The sequence below is a fragment of the Rhinopithecus bieti genome, unplaced genomic scaffold (assembly GCF_001698545.2).
Source record: "Rhinopithecus bieti isolate Rb0 unplaced genomic scaffold, ASM169854v2 scaffold_31173, whole genome shotgun sequence".
NCBI lineage: Eukaryota > Metazoa > Chordata > Mammalia > Primates > Cercopithecidae > Rhinopithecus > Rhinopithecus bieti.
In genome coordinates, this window is record NW_016813861.1 from 1,536,299 (window position 1) to 1,551,079 (window position 14,781).

The 14,781-nt window shown below is 41.2% G+C and overlaps 1 protein-coding gene across 5 annotated transcripts in view; it reads right to left on the reverse strand.

The window, feature by feature from the left end:
• The window catches only part of ECT2L (epithelial cell transforming 2 like), a 124,173-nt gene that overhangs the window by 62,957 nt on the left and 46,435 nt on the right, over positions 1-14,781 (reverse strand). For all 5 annotated transcript variants that reach the window (XR_001880846.1, XR_001880847.1, XM_017848982.1 and 2 more), the window contains exons 4-8: positions 14,034-14,196; positions 9,007-9,259; positions 7,659-7,827; positions 5,593-5,731; positions 3,158-3,323 (exon numbers count right to left, since the gene is read on the reverse strand). Coding sequence is in view for 3 of the 5 variants with exons in the window: in XM_017848982.1 (XP_017704471.1) it covers positions 3,158-3,323; positions 5,593-5,731; positions 7,659-7,827; positions 9,007-9,259; positions 14,034-14,196 (890 nt within the window). In the remaining 2 variants the exon portion in view is untranslated. The remainder of the gene's footprint in view (positions 1-3,157; positions 3,324-5,592; positions 5,732-7,658; positions 7,828-9,006; positions 9,260-14,033; positions 14,197-14,781) is intronic.

Below are 14,781 nucleotides of genomic sequence, written 5' to 3' on the forward strand. Positions count from 1 at the left end.
TTGTTTTGTTTTTTTGAGACGGAGTCTCGCTCTGTCACCCAAGCTGGAGTGCACTGGCCAGATCTCAGCTCACTGCAAGCTCCGCCTCCCGGGTTCACGCCATTCTCCTGCCTCAGCCTCCCGAGTAGCTGGGACTACAGGCGCCCGCCACCTCGCCCGGCTAGTTTTTTGTATTTTTTAGTAGAGACGGGGTTTCACCGTGTTAGCCAGGATGGTCTCGATCTCCTGACCTTGTGATCCGCCCGCCTCGGCCTCCCAAAGTGCTGGGATTACAGGCTGGAGCCACCGCGCCCGGCCTGTTTTTGTTTTTTTTAAGACCAGGTCTTGTTCTGTAGCCCAGACTGGAGTGCAGTGGTTCAATGGCTCACTTCAATCTCCGCCCTGGTGGGCTCCAGGGATCCTCCCACCTCAGCCTCCCAAGGTGTAGCTGGGACTACAGAGGTGTGTGCCACCACACCCAGTTAATTTCTTTGTATTTTTTTGTAGAGATGGGGTTTCGCCATGTTGCCCAGGCTGGTGTGGGCTCCTGGGCTCAAGAAAGCCACCTACCTCGGCCTCCCAAAGTGTCGGGATTACAAGTGTGAGCCACCATGCTCCACCCCATTGAGATTTTTGATAGCTGCCCTGTAACAAGTTGACGATATCAGCCATTCCTTTCCTTTGTAGTATAAGCCAACTAGGAATATAATAAATGTTAGTGTATACCAATTTATAGATCTTGGTATTTGTTATTAAAATTGCTGCACTTTCATCAAATTTAAAACTTTTGTGCATCAAAGTGTACAATCAACAGAGTGAAAATGAAATCTATGTAATGGGAGAAAATATTTGCAAATCATATATTTGATAAGGGGTTAATATTTGGAATATATGAACTCTAACTCAACAGTGAAAAAAATCAAATAACCTACTTTTAAAAAATGTGCAAAGGACATGAATAGACATTTCTCTAAAGAAGATAACCAAATGGCCAACAAGCCTATGAAAACATGCTTGACATCACTAATCAGAGAAATGCAAATCAAAACCACAATGAGATATTACATCCATTAGGATGGCTACTATTAAAAAAAAAAAAAGGCTAGGCATGGTGGCTCACACCTGTAATCCCAGCATGTTGGGGGCTGAGGTGGAAGGATTGATTGAGGCTAGGTGTTCCAGACCAGCCTGGACAATATAGTGGGACCCCATCTCTAAAAAATAAAAATAGAAATTAGCTGGATATGATGGTGTGCATCAGCTACTCAGGACGCTGAGGAAAAAGGATCACTTGAGCCTAGGAGTTCGAGGCTACAGTGAGCTATGATCACGCCACTGCATTTCACCTTGGGCAACAGAGCAAGGCTCTGTCTCCAAAAACAACCAACAAAACAAAACAAAAGTAAATAAATAAAAGCACAGATACACACAGAAAATAAGTGTTGGCAAGGATGTGGGATGTGTAGAGACTGTAACCCTTGTGCACTGTTGGTGGGATTAGGAAATGATGCAACTGCTATGGAAAACAGCATCGAGATTTCTTTTTTCTTTCTTTCTTTCTTTTTCTTTTTTTTTTTTTTTTATTGAGATGGAGTTTCATTCTTATTGCCCAGGCTGGAATTCAGTGGCGCGATCTCGGCTCACTGCAACCTTCATCTCCCGGGTTCAAGCAATTCTCCTGCCTCAGCCTCCCGAGTAGCTGGGATTTCAGGCATGCACTACCACACCCAGCTAATTTTGTATTTTTAGTAGAGACGGGGTTTCTCTATGTTGGTCAGGCTGGTCTCAATCTCCCAACCTCAGGTGATCCACCCACCTCAGCCTCCCAAAGTGTTGGGATTATAGGTGTGAGCCACTGCAGCAGGCTGGAGATTTCTTTAAAAGGTAAAAATAGAACCATCATATAATCTATCAATCTCACTTCTGGTACATATCCAGAATTGAAAGCAGGATCTCAAAGAGATGGTTGCATACCCATATTCAACAATAGAGTGGAAGCAACCCAGTGTCCATCAGTGGATGAACAGGTAAACAAAACATGCTGTATATATGCCCTTAAAAGGAACACATACAACACCGATGACCCTTCAGGACATTATACTAAGTGACATAAGCCAGTCACGGCCAGGCAAAGTGGCCCATGCCTGTAATCCCAGCACTTTGGGAGGCTGAGGCAGGTGGATCACTGGAGGTTAGGAATTCAAGAGCAGCCTGGCCACCATGGTGGAACCCCATCTCTACTAAAAATATAAAAATTAGCCAGGCATGGTAGTGGACACCTGTAATCACAGCTACTTGGGAGGCTGAGGCAGGAGAATCACTTGAATCCCGGAGGCAGAGAGAGGTTGCAGTGAGCTGAGATTGTGCCACTGCACTCCAGCCTGGGCGACAAGAGCGAGACTCTGTCTCAAAAAAAAAAAGCAATTCACAAGAAGACAAGACAAATACTGTGTGGTTCCCCTATAAGAGGTATCTAAAATACTCAAATTCACAGAAACAAGGTGGAATGGTGGTTGCCAGGCCTGTGGAAACGAGAAGAGAGAAGTTTGTTTTCAGTGGGCACAGCGTTTCAGTTTTGCAAGATGGAAAATTTTTGGAGATCTGTTTGACAACAATGTGAACCAACAATACTGAACTGCACACTTCAAAATGGTTAAGACAGTAACCTGTTTCTTTAATCAAAATTTGAAAAAACGGTCATAAAAAAAATTGCTTCAAGTCAGGGTGTGGTGGCTCACCCCTGTAATCCCAGCACTTCAAGAGGCTAAGGCAGGAGAATCACTTGAGCCCAGGAGTTTGGGACCAGCATGGGCAACATGGAGAAACCCCACCTCTACAAAAAATACAAAAATTGGATGCGCATGGCAGCACATACCTGTGGTCCCAGCTGCTCAGGAGGCTGAGGTGGGTAGATCACTTGAGCCTGGGAAGTCCAGGCTGCAGGGAGCCGTGATCACACCACTGCACTCCAGCTTGGGTGACAGAAAGAGAACCTGAACCAAATAAATAAATAAATAAATAAATAAATAAATAAATAAAAGCCTCACTTTTTTCATAAAGCCAAAAAATCAATACATCTTAGCAACTTGGAACTGAAATAGTCCTCCAAAAGTCATACTGTGGACACACTGCACGGCATGAAGTGGCATGGTTGTTCATCGTCAACCCCCAGGCCTACCTTGGAGTAAATTGATTTCTCTGCTATCTCCATTGCTAAATATTCCCATGCTCTGTGCCTTCCTCCCGTCCAGAGCTTTTTCTATCAGATACAGCAGGCTCTCCAAGGTTATGCTGTGTTCATATACCACAGAAACGACGCCAGCCTTCACGCTCTCCACTAGCATCTGGAGAATGAAACCAAAGCTGCAGGAGCCGAGACCCACTATTTTAGAATATTTATTAATGAAAGAAATAGAATGGATACAAAATATGCCATGATTTCTAAAGAATTTTCAGAGATTATGGAAGAAGATAAGCTTCCTCCTTCATTGGTTTCTATTAAAATTAGTTTATTTCTAATTATAAGAGGAGAAAATTAAGTACACATGTAACTCCACTCAGAGATAAATACTATTAACAATTTAGATTATTTTCTTCCAGCCTTTTTATCTTTGTGCACAACATGCACAAAGACATACAAATAACTTTTAAAAAGTAATAGTGGCCAAGCACAGTGGCTCACACTTGTAATCCCAGCACTCTGGAAGACTGAGGCTGCTGGATAACTTGAGCTCAGGCTGCTGGATAACTTGAGACTGAGGCTGCTGGATAACTTGAGCTCAAGACCAGCCTGGGCAACATGGTGAAACCCCTGTCTCTACAAAAAATAAAAAATTAGGCAGGTGTGATGGCATGTGCCTGTAGTCCCAGCAATCCTCTTGCCTTGGCCTCAAGGTGTTGGGATTATAGGTGTGGGCCACCATGCCCGGCCAGCATGATGCATTGTTAAACACTGCGGAAACTATCTATGGCCCACATGGAGATTAAGGCTCTGATCTTGCTTTCATGTGGATCCACTGAGCTCACCGGTTATCAGTGATTAGAGCTGACTCCTAGATGCCCAGAAGAAGTGAGTTCATATCTTAAAAGGAGCCATTTTGTTACAAATAGAAACTTTTCTAAGTATATGTCTCTATGTGTGCATATTCACACACATACACATATATACATACAAATACACTCACATATATAGATACAAAGATTGTCTTTGTGCTTACTTTATTTTTATATTATTCATATTAAAATTAAAATATATCACTTCATTACAGAGAAACCAAACAAGATTTCTGACATTGTTCTTTCGTGAGATGGTGGTTACATAATACTATTTGGGAATTTCAGAGAAGTTTCAAAGTAATTCTTAATCAGCATGCTCCTTTTTTGGATTAAGTGCAACAAATTAAATTCAACAGAAATTTACTGGACATGCACACTGATATGGTTTGGCTGTGTGTCCCCACCCAAATCTCATCTTGGATTGTAATCCCCATAATCCCCTTGTGTTGAGGGAGGGACCTGGTGGGAGGTGATTGGATCATGGGGGCGGTTTCCCGCATGCTGTTCTTGTGACACTGAGTTTTCATGAGATCTGATGGTTTCATAAGTGGCATTTCCCCTGCTCATTGCTCTCTCTCCTGCTGGCATGTGAAGAAGGTCCTTGCTTTCCCTTAGCCTTCTGCCATGACTGTAAGTTTCCTGAGGCCTCCTCGCCATGTCAAACTGTGAGTCAGTTAAACCTCTTTCCTTTATGAATTACCCAGTCTTGCGAATTTCTTTATAGCAGTGAGAACGGACTAATACACACACACACACACACTCACAAATGTTCAGCATCAATGGGTGAAGCTAAAAGAGTGCTGGAATTTTAGGATTTAGAATTCAGAATTTAGGTTCTAGTGTTTGAAACTTTGACACTTGAGTAAGTTGTCACCTCTCAGTTAAAAGGCCTCAGTTAAAACTTTGGGCCTTTAATGCTTTTTCAAAATAATTTTGATTTATGATTACCTTTATCGCTTCTGTTTTTTGTTTGTTTGTTTGTTTTGAGACAGACTTACTCTGTCACCTGGGCTGGAGTGCAGTATCATGATCACTACAACCTCCACCTCCTGAGTTCAAGCGATTCTCATGCCTCACCCTTCTGAGTAGCTGGGACTACAGGTGCACACCACCACACCCGGCTATTTTTTTTGTACTTTTAGTAGAGATGGGGTTTTGCCATGTTGGCCAGGCTGGTCTTGAACTCCTGACCTCAGGTGATCCACCTACCTTGACCTCCCAAAGTGCTGGGATTACAGGTGTGAGCCACTGCACATGGCCTTTTATTTTTTTATAGAAACAGAGTCTCACTTTGTTGTCCAGGCTGGAGTGCAGTGGTATGATCACAGTTCGCTGCAGCCTCCACCTCCTGGGTTCCAGTGATCCTCCCACCTCAGCCTTCTGAGTAGCTGGGACTACAGGTATGTGCCACCACACCTGGCTTGATTTTCCTTTTAGAAGTTGAATCATTTTTCATAAACATGGTGGCCAAAAGATTGTCACACACCCTCTAGTCTAGATGAAAAAAGAAAAAACAAAAAACTATCAGGACAGGACTGGCCTCATAACATACTCTACCTCATACGCAGGAATCCGGGATGATATTAATATGAAGTGTGGCCGGAGAGCATATGAAGAGCTGTCATCATTTTTATGAACTCCATGCCAATATTTCTTTGATAATAAAGGGTAGGAATGGCTTCCAGAAATATTGCTTCTATGGAGAAAAAGGAAATACGAGAAGTTTTCATGTTCTCTTACCTTGAGTTTTGGTAAGTAAGCAGCATATGTCTCTGGGCATCAGCTCTAATCTACAAGGCACGTGGCCCCCTTAGCCTCTCCCTGTGGTTTGTGGGGACAGTAGCAAATGGAGCTCCTGGGTGGGGTGAGGCCAAATCTGTTCTCTGAGCCTCTCCTCCGCCACATGTGGGATGCTGGAACAGTCTCTCAGAACTTACTTAGCTCGTAAATGAATGTAATGACATATTTGGAGTTCAAAAAGATATTTAAAAAGAAGTAGCTGAGAGATTGTGAATTTCCTTCTAGGCCTCAGTTGTTCCTGAATAATATCTTCATTCTCTCCACAGCCACCCTCACCTCCAACAATACCAGCAGCAGGGGCTTCCCTGTGCTTCCTAAAATTCCATATATATATATTTTTGTTTGTTTGTTTGTTTGTTTGTTTGATTTTTAAGTGACAGGGTCCTGCTCTGTCACCCAGGCAGGAGTGCAGTTGTGTCCTCACAGTTCACTGCAGCCTCAACTTCCCAGGCTCAAGCAATCCCCCCACCTCAGCCTCCCAAGTAACTGGGACCACAGGTGTGTGCCATCACACCCAGCAGATGGGGTCTCGCTACGTTGCCTAGGCTGGTCTCCAACTCCTGAATTCAAGTGATCCTCGCACCTTGGCCTCCCAAAGTGCTGGGATTATAGGCGTGAGCCACCATGCCTGGCCTCTTAAAATTCTTTATGTGCCTTGAACAAGTAAATGTACATGCACACATTCACAAATGTTCAGACACACAGAGATCCATATGTAGCGTCAGTGGGTGAAGTTGAAAAAGTGTTGGAATCTTAGAGTTTTAGGTTCTAGTGTTTGACACTTTGACATGTGGGTAAGTCATGTTACCTTCCTAGGCCTCAGTTTCCTCATTTGAAACATAGGTGAGTGAGATTATATGATCTCAATAATCCAAAGTTGGCTGGTCATGGTGGCTCACACCTGTAATCCCAGCACTTTTGGAGGCCGAGACCAGTGGATCACCTGAAGTCAGGAGTTCGAGACCAGCCTGGCCAACATGGTGAAACCCCGTCTGTACTAAAAATAAAAAAATTAGCCAGGCATGGTAGTGCACGCCTGTAGTCCCAGCTACTCAGGAACCTGAGGCAGAAGAATCACTTGAACCCAGGAGGCAGAGGTTGCAATAAGCTGAGATCGTGCCATTGCACTCTAGCCTAGGTGACAGAGTGAGACTTCATCTCAAAAAAAAAAAAAAAAAAGTTTAAAAAGAAATTCTAAGCAGATGCACAATGGTGATGGTTATGAATGTCAGATAGAATTGAATTTCTGGTAATTTCAGTGTATAGTATGATTTGGTAACTGAATGCAGCTGATGTTTCTCTATTTTGGGTAATAAAAGAATTATATTTGTACATAAAAATATAAGTGGAAGTTATATTTGGATACTCTTACTTCATAGAAAACACTTGTGGAAAATGTTATTTTGCTCAATAACTTTATACAGAAAATATACTACATCTACAATATAGCTTCAATGCAGAGTTGAGAATATGTCAAGCTGGACTCAGTGGCACATGCCTGTAATCGCAGCTATTTGGGAGGATAGTGGGAGATCGCTTGAGGCCACAAGTTTGACACCAGCCTGGGCAATGTGGCAAGACCTCATCTCAAAAGAAAAAAAAAAAAAAGAATATTTAAAATGTAAGTTTTGGATGTTATATGTTTACCTCTTCAGAAGGCATGTTTGACTACTGTTCTAGAAAATTAATTATCTTTACTGATATTTCATAGGATATGAGCCACAGAATTACACAAGATTTCTGCATGATAGCTAAATTTATTCTAGAGTGAATGTTTGGTATTGGGATGGTGTTGAGCCGTCAGTAGATGGAATTTTGCTTACCGCTTGGGCAAGATTTCTAAAGATGTCAAAACAAGCTGTTTCTCCAAAGCTTCATGTAATCCCACTCGCTCCCTTACAGTCTGGGAGAGGCGTGGTTGGCGTCTGGGCTTTAGCACGCTAGAGCAGCAAGTTCCACTAACCCAAGGGGGTCTAACTTTGAATAACTCCTCTGAAAAACAAAAAGCAGCAGGCGGGGCTGATTACTTCATACTTCTCTCAGCCAAGTCCACACAGATAAAGGCATCAAAAATAAAGCTGTACCAGGGCAAGGTTCCAAATGACAATAATTACAGCCATTTTCATGTACTCTGTTTGGATTTCTCATCCTCTCGGCACTGTGGCTGTGAGCTACCAGTCATTTCAGGTCAAGAAACACAGCTCAGAGAACAAGCAACCCTTTTCTTGCGGAGACCAGTTAATCTTTTGATATGTGTCACATTAATTTGTGCCCTTCTTCTTGCCTTCAAGCAATTTCTTATTTGTCACAATCTCACCGGAGGGTGAGTTAGTGGGAAGAAAGCACGGGAGAACTCAAATCAGTTTTGCTGTTTTCTTTTACACACTGTGTAAAGCATAAGGCCTAGCTGAGGCTGGGCACCGTGGCTCACGCCTGGAATCCCAGCACCTTGGGAGGCCAGGGTGGGTGGGTCACTTGAGCCCAGGAATTCGGGACCAGCCTGGCCAACATGGAGAAACCCTGTCTCTACAAAAATACAAAAAATTAGCAGGGCATGGTGGTGTGCACCTGTGGTCCCAGCTACTTGGGAGGCTGAGGTGGGAGGATCACTTGAGCCTCAGAAGTTGAGGCTGTAGTGAGCCAGAGATCGCACCACTGCACAGCCTGGGTGACAGAGTGAGACCCTGTCTCAAAAATATATAAATAAATAAAGTAAATAAATAGGGGGCGTAACTGAAAGAGGCTTTAAAAGAGAGGAAAAGATGTCCTCTTTCTCCTTTTTTAAATGGCATTTTCCCTGCTTCCGTTCTCACTTTCATTTCTCTTCCTTTTTTCATCACTCCCAGTTCCTCTGTTTTGAACCTATTTATTTGCTTCTTATCCGTGTTCAAACATCTTTCTGCTCTTTGTTTTTGGTCTTATAAGCCTAAAAGGAGCCAGAATAGCAATGGAGACATTGATATTTAACCTTACATATTTTGTCTGAAATCTTTGTTTTTCTCATCAATTAACTTGAAATATACAATAAAGAAAAAAGCTCATCTGGAAAATAAAGACTGTCACTCAGAGTACTGCGAAAGACAGGGCTGTCCTCCTCTGTGGGAATTTGTATGTGATCCATTTGTTTCTACAATATTTACATAAGATATAAAGGTTTAAAATGCTACTTACTGTGACGTAGTGCAATTTCCTCCCAAATTCTTTTCCTCAAGCGCTTTTCTCTTTGTCTCTCCAGTAGTTCCTCATCTTCTGTTTTGGGTTCATTCAGCGTCCCATAAGTAGCAGCAGCCTCCCTAGGTGTCAGCCAGTCTAAGTGGGACACACAGGCAATGTAATGGCGCTTCCAAGCACCATACTCATTATCTGTTGGAGTATAGGGCAGAAACCACCCGAACTTAACGCATTTGGGCATCCATAAGCAATCCTTCAGAAAGAAGAGGAAGATGAGTCACAAATTGTTTTCAGACAGTTTTCTAGCAATAATATTTTCAGGTACACAGATACTTTTTCATCACACTAAGATTTCTGGTACAAAAATCTGAGAATTTGTATGCAAATCCATTTGTTCTACAATGTTTACATAAAATATAACGTTTTTAAAAACATTGTATTTTATTTTATTTTATGTATTTATTTTGAGATGGAGTCCCGCTGTGTCACCCAGGCTTGAGTGCGGTGTCGTGATCTCGGCTCACCGTAAGCTCCGCCTCCTGGGTTCACGCCATTCTCCTGCCTCAGCCTCCTGAGTAGCTGGGACTACAGGCACCCGCCACCACGCCCGGCCAATTTTTTTGTATTTTTAGTAGAGACAAGGTTTCACTGTGTTAGCCAGTATGGTCTTGATCTACTGACCATACTGTGATCCGCCCGCCTCGGCCTCCCAAAGTGCTGGGATTACAGGTGTGAGCCACTGTGCCTGGCCTTTTATTTTTATTTCTTCTTTTTTTTTTTTTTGAGACTGAGTCCTGCTCTGTCACCCAGGCTGGAGTGCAGTGGTGCAATCTCAGCTCACTACAACCTCTCCCTCCTGGGTTCAAGCAATTCTCTTGCCTCAGCCTCCTGAGTAGCTGGGATTACAGGTGCATGCCACCATACCCAGCTAGTTTTTTTGTATTTTTGCTAGAGATGGGGTTTCTCCCTGTTGGCCAGGCTGGTCTGGAACTCCTGACTTCAGGTGATCCACCTGCTTCAGTCTCCCAAAGTGCTGGGATTATAGGTGTGAGCCACTGCACCTGGCCAGATATAAGGTTTTTAAATGCTACTATTGACTTACTATCTGAACTTGACTTGGAAATAAGAAGCATATCTTGTTCCATAGGAAAAATATTATTTGATGAATATATACATTATATGTGAATGTATGTATTAGACCTCTTTGTTATACTTATCTAGTGTTCCAATAGCATTTGGTTACATTAACCCTAGATTCTGAGAATTCAGCTTCTAGCAATAGTGGAATAGTTTCTTTCAGATTAACCCTCTTATTGAGAATAATTTTGACTGAAGCATATGATATTGCCAATATGCAGCCATTTTGACATAAGAAAAAGAAAATTTCATGTGGTTTGATCTAATGAAATACCTAGACCAAATATTATACAATTATTTGAAGGCTATATTATAGAGCTATCAATGCAATAAGGATTTGTTCCACCGAGACCCCAGAAAGAAGGGAAACCCAGAGAGGTAAGCCTGATATTTGGCATCACTTTTTACTTCAAGGCATTTGTCAGTTCCAAAGTAAAGCTTGTTAGGCTGAGAATCCAAACAGAAAGTTATGACTAAAAGACTTAGATGCTAGAAAAGAATCTTAGGCATTCTCACAGGGAAGAGAGGACACAAATGGAAATTTAGGGCCCACTAAGAGGAAGAGCCTTAGTAATCACACCAGCTTTCAATTAAGATTCTTTTCAGGAAGGATAATACTGAATTAGACAAACTCACAAAGACTGAAGCCAGCTTTGAAATATCTCATTCCTTGACTAGATTTGTATGATTTGTTCCTAGCACTAGATGTGCCAGAAGCAAAAGTAAATTCTCTCTGGAGGAAGATAACATCACCCAGAGACTCAAAGGATCACATCAATTTTGTATACTCAGTATGCGGTACTCAATCAAAATTAACTAGAACACACAATAGACAAGAATTCTGTCTTCTTTTTGGTTTTTAGTAACTATAGAGAGATCCACAGGCAATCCAAATACTGTAATCACCAGACATGAACTTTGGGGAAATAAATACTCTATAATTAATATATCTAAAATAAATGACTAGGTGGAAAATTTTGGCAAAAGAAATCAGTATTCTAGAACTGAAAATATATAATAACTGAAATTTAGAACTCAGTGGATGGGTTTAAGATCAGATTAGAATCTAGCTAAAGAAATAATTAGTAAACTGAAAGACGGGTCTGAAGAAAATCCAGACTGAAATACTGAAGGTCACAGAAATGGAAAATGTATAAAAGAATATGAAAGTTACGAGACATGGTGAATCTTTCCAACCTATAAGTATTGGAATACTAGGAGAAAAAGGGAGAGAATGGGGCAGCATCAATACGAAGAAATAACATCTGAGAATGTTTCAAAACTGATGAAAGACATTAAGTCTCAGACTCAAAAATCACAGCCAAATACAAGATACATAAACACTCACACCTAGGTATATCACAATAACGTCACTGAAAATGAAAGAAAAAGTCCAAAAAGCAGCTAGAGATGATAGAAATGTTACCTTTAAAGGATCAACAATAAAATTTGACTTCTCAAGAAAAAAAAAAGAAATATTTCAAAGCTCTATAAAAAAAATTAGCTGCCAACCTAGAATTCAGATTTCTTACTGAAATATCTTCTAAGTATGAAGATGAAATAGATATTTTCAGACACACAAAAACTTAAGAGAATTTATCAGCAGCACACCTGTACTCGAGGTAATATTAAATAGAATGTAAAAGGAAAATGATCTCAAATGGAAACTAAGAGATGCAGAACAGAAAAAAAATGAGCTACAGAAAAAAATATGGTCATATATAAATAAATATTGACTACATAAAACAATAGTAATAAAGATTTGTGAGATAAGTGTTTATGTGTTATAAATGTTTATTTTACACACTTAACCCTTGAACAACGGGTTTGAACTGCATGGGTGCATTTATACGCGCTTTCTTCCACCTCTGCCTCCCCTAAGACAGCAAAACCAACCCTTCCTCTTCCTCCTCCTTTTCCTCTTCTTCCTCAGCTTCCTCCCTACTCAACATGAGGATGAAGATCTTTATGATGATCCATTTCCACTTAACAAATAGTAAATATATTTTCTCATGAATGTTTAAATAACAATCTCTTTTCTCTTGCTTGCCATATTGAAGAATACAGTATATAATATACATACAAAACGTGTGTTAATTGACTGTTAGCGTTATCAGTAAGTCTTCTGGTCAACAGTAGGCTATTAGTTATTAGTATATATAAAATAAAAATCTTTAACAAAAAAGCATGGAAACTGAGAGGAGGGTAAATGAAGTTAAAGGGTTCTAAGCTCCTTGCATTGCCTTAGAAATGGTAAGGTAATATTAATACAAGGTTATATGTTATAATCTCTATGGTAACCATGAAATAACTGTTAAATAATCTAACAATTGAAAAAACAAAATTTTTTTTTTTTTTGAGACAAAAGTCTTTCTCTCTTGCCCAAGCTGGAGTGCAGTGGCCCGATCGCTGCTCACTGCAAGCTCTGCCTCTGGGTTCACACCATTCTCCTGCCTCTGTCTCCCAAGTAGCTGGGACTACAGGCGCCCACCACCACGCCTGGCTAATTTTTTTTTTTTTTGTATTTTTAGTAGAGACGGGGTTTCACCATGTTAGCCAGGATGGTCTTGATCTCCTGACCTCGTGATCCGCCAGCCTCGGATCGTGAGCCACCGCACCCAGCCTGAAAAAAAAATTTTTAATTAACGCAAAGGAAGACAGGGAGAGGGAAAAAACTAAATGCGACAAACAAAAAATAGTAAAATGATGGATTAAACACAAATATATAAGTGTTTACAGAAATATAAACAGACTAAGCTAGGCACAGTGGCTCACGCCTGTAATCCCAGCACTTTAGGAGGCTGAGGTGGGTGGATCTCTTGAGCGTAGGAGTTCCAGACCAGCCTGGCCAACATGGCGAAACCTCATCTCTACTAAAACTACAAAAATTCACTGGGCATGGTGGTGCATGTCTATAGTCCCAGGTACTTGAGAGGCTGAGATGGGAGGACCACTTGAGCCTGGGAGGCAGAAGTTGCAGTGAGCCAGATGGTACCACTGCATTCCAGCCTGGGCGATAGAATGAGATCCTGTCTCTGAAAAAAAAAAAAGTATGTGTATTGTTACATTTTATTAAATATTTTACAAGAAAAGGGACAGCCTAGAAGCAGAATTAATGGCAAAAGATGTTAATTTTAAACAGCTGCTGCTTTTAACTGCTTTCAACTGCTGTTAAGATCTCAATGTATGTTCTTTAACAGATGTTAGACAATAAGGGATCAGTTGAGGCTGTGGTTGTGTAGCAGTTTCTAGAGCTGAGTTATCGGAGATAATATACAAAATCTAAAGCATAAATCATTTTTCATGAAGAAAAGTGAACTTCTTGGCAGGGTGCGGTGACTCATGCTCGTAATCCCAGTACTTTGGGAGGCCGAGGCAAGCGGAACCCAAGGTCAGGAGTTTGAGACCAGCCTGACCAACATGGTGAAACCCCGTCCCTACTAAAAATACAAAAATTAGCCAGGTGTGGTGGCAGGCGCCTGTAATCCCAGTTACTCAGAAGGCTGAGGCAGGAGAATCGCTAGAACCCAGGAGGTGGAGGTTGTAGTGAGCCGAGATTGCGCCACTGCACTCCAGCCTGGGTGACAAAGCAAAACTCCGTCTCAAAAGAAAGTGAACTTCTTTAACCAAGATAAAATGTTCTCTAAATAATTATACTGAGTATTTAAAGATTTTTTAAGTAACAGGAATTATTGGACTAGTCTATATGCCTTATTTATTTATAGAAATACATTATTGTATTTCACTTATCCCTATTTTTTCTCTCAAGGGTAAGGGATGGATCAGGTACCCTCAGCTATTGTCTTCAGGGAAGGGAGCTACCCTAGTAGCCTCATTTAAGATTACAGCTGTACTTGTGCCCTATTACTAGGAAGTGACAAATATTAAACCTGTTCAGTTAAAAACTTCCAGGGCCAGCTGACTTGGGCAGCTGCACACAAATCTTTCGGACTCAGAAAGGAAAAGATATATAGAGAAATGAAGCGTGGTAACACTGTAGAGAAATCCACTTTGGCCACTTGCATCCTTTCTGAAAACCAGTCTTGGACAAACCTAAAAAGAAAGAGAAATTCAGTTTAGAACACTAATGTCTAAAATTGACTAAAAAGTCAGCATAAATATTGGTCATTGATCTTCCTCCAGTGTTCTACCTATAAAAAATCCTAACAAAACATAAATCTAGATTTTAAAAATATTCAGGCCGGGTGTGGTGGCTCAAGCCTGTAATCCCAGCACTTTGGGAGGCCAAGGTGAGCGGATCACTTGAGGTTAGGGGTTCAAGACCAGCATGGCCAACACAGCACAACTCTGTCTCTACTAAAAATGTGAACAATTAGCTGAGTATGGTGGTACATGCCTGTAATACCAGCTACTCGGGAGGCTGAGGCAGGAGAATCACTTGAACCCAGGAGGCTGAGGTTGCAGTGAGCCGAGATGGTGCTACTGCACTCCAGCCTGGGTAACACAGTGACACTCTGTCTCAGAAAAAAAAAAAAAGTATTCGCTTTGAATTATCCATTCTAAAAAGGAAGACAAATAACAAGAATATCTAAAATTTACAGGAAGAAAACAGTCTTCGAGTAAACCTAGTTTGGTGTGATTTTCAAGAGAAAAAGACTATAAAACCTTTGCACTATC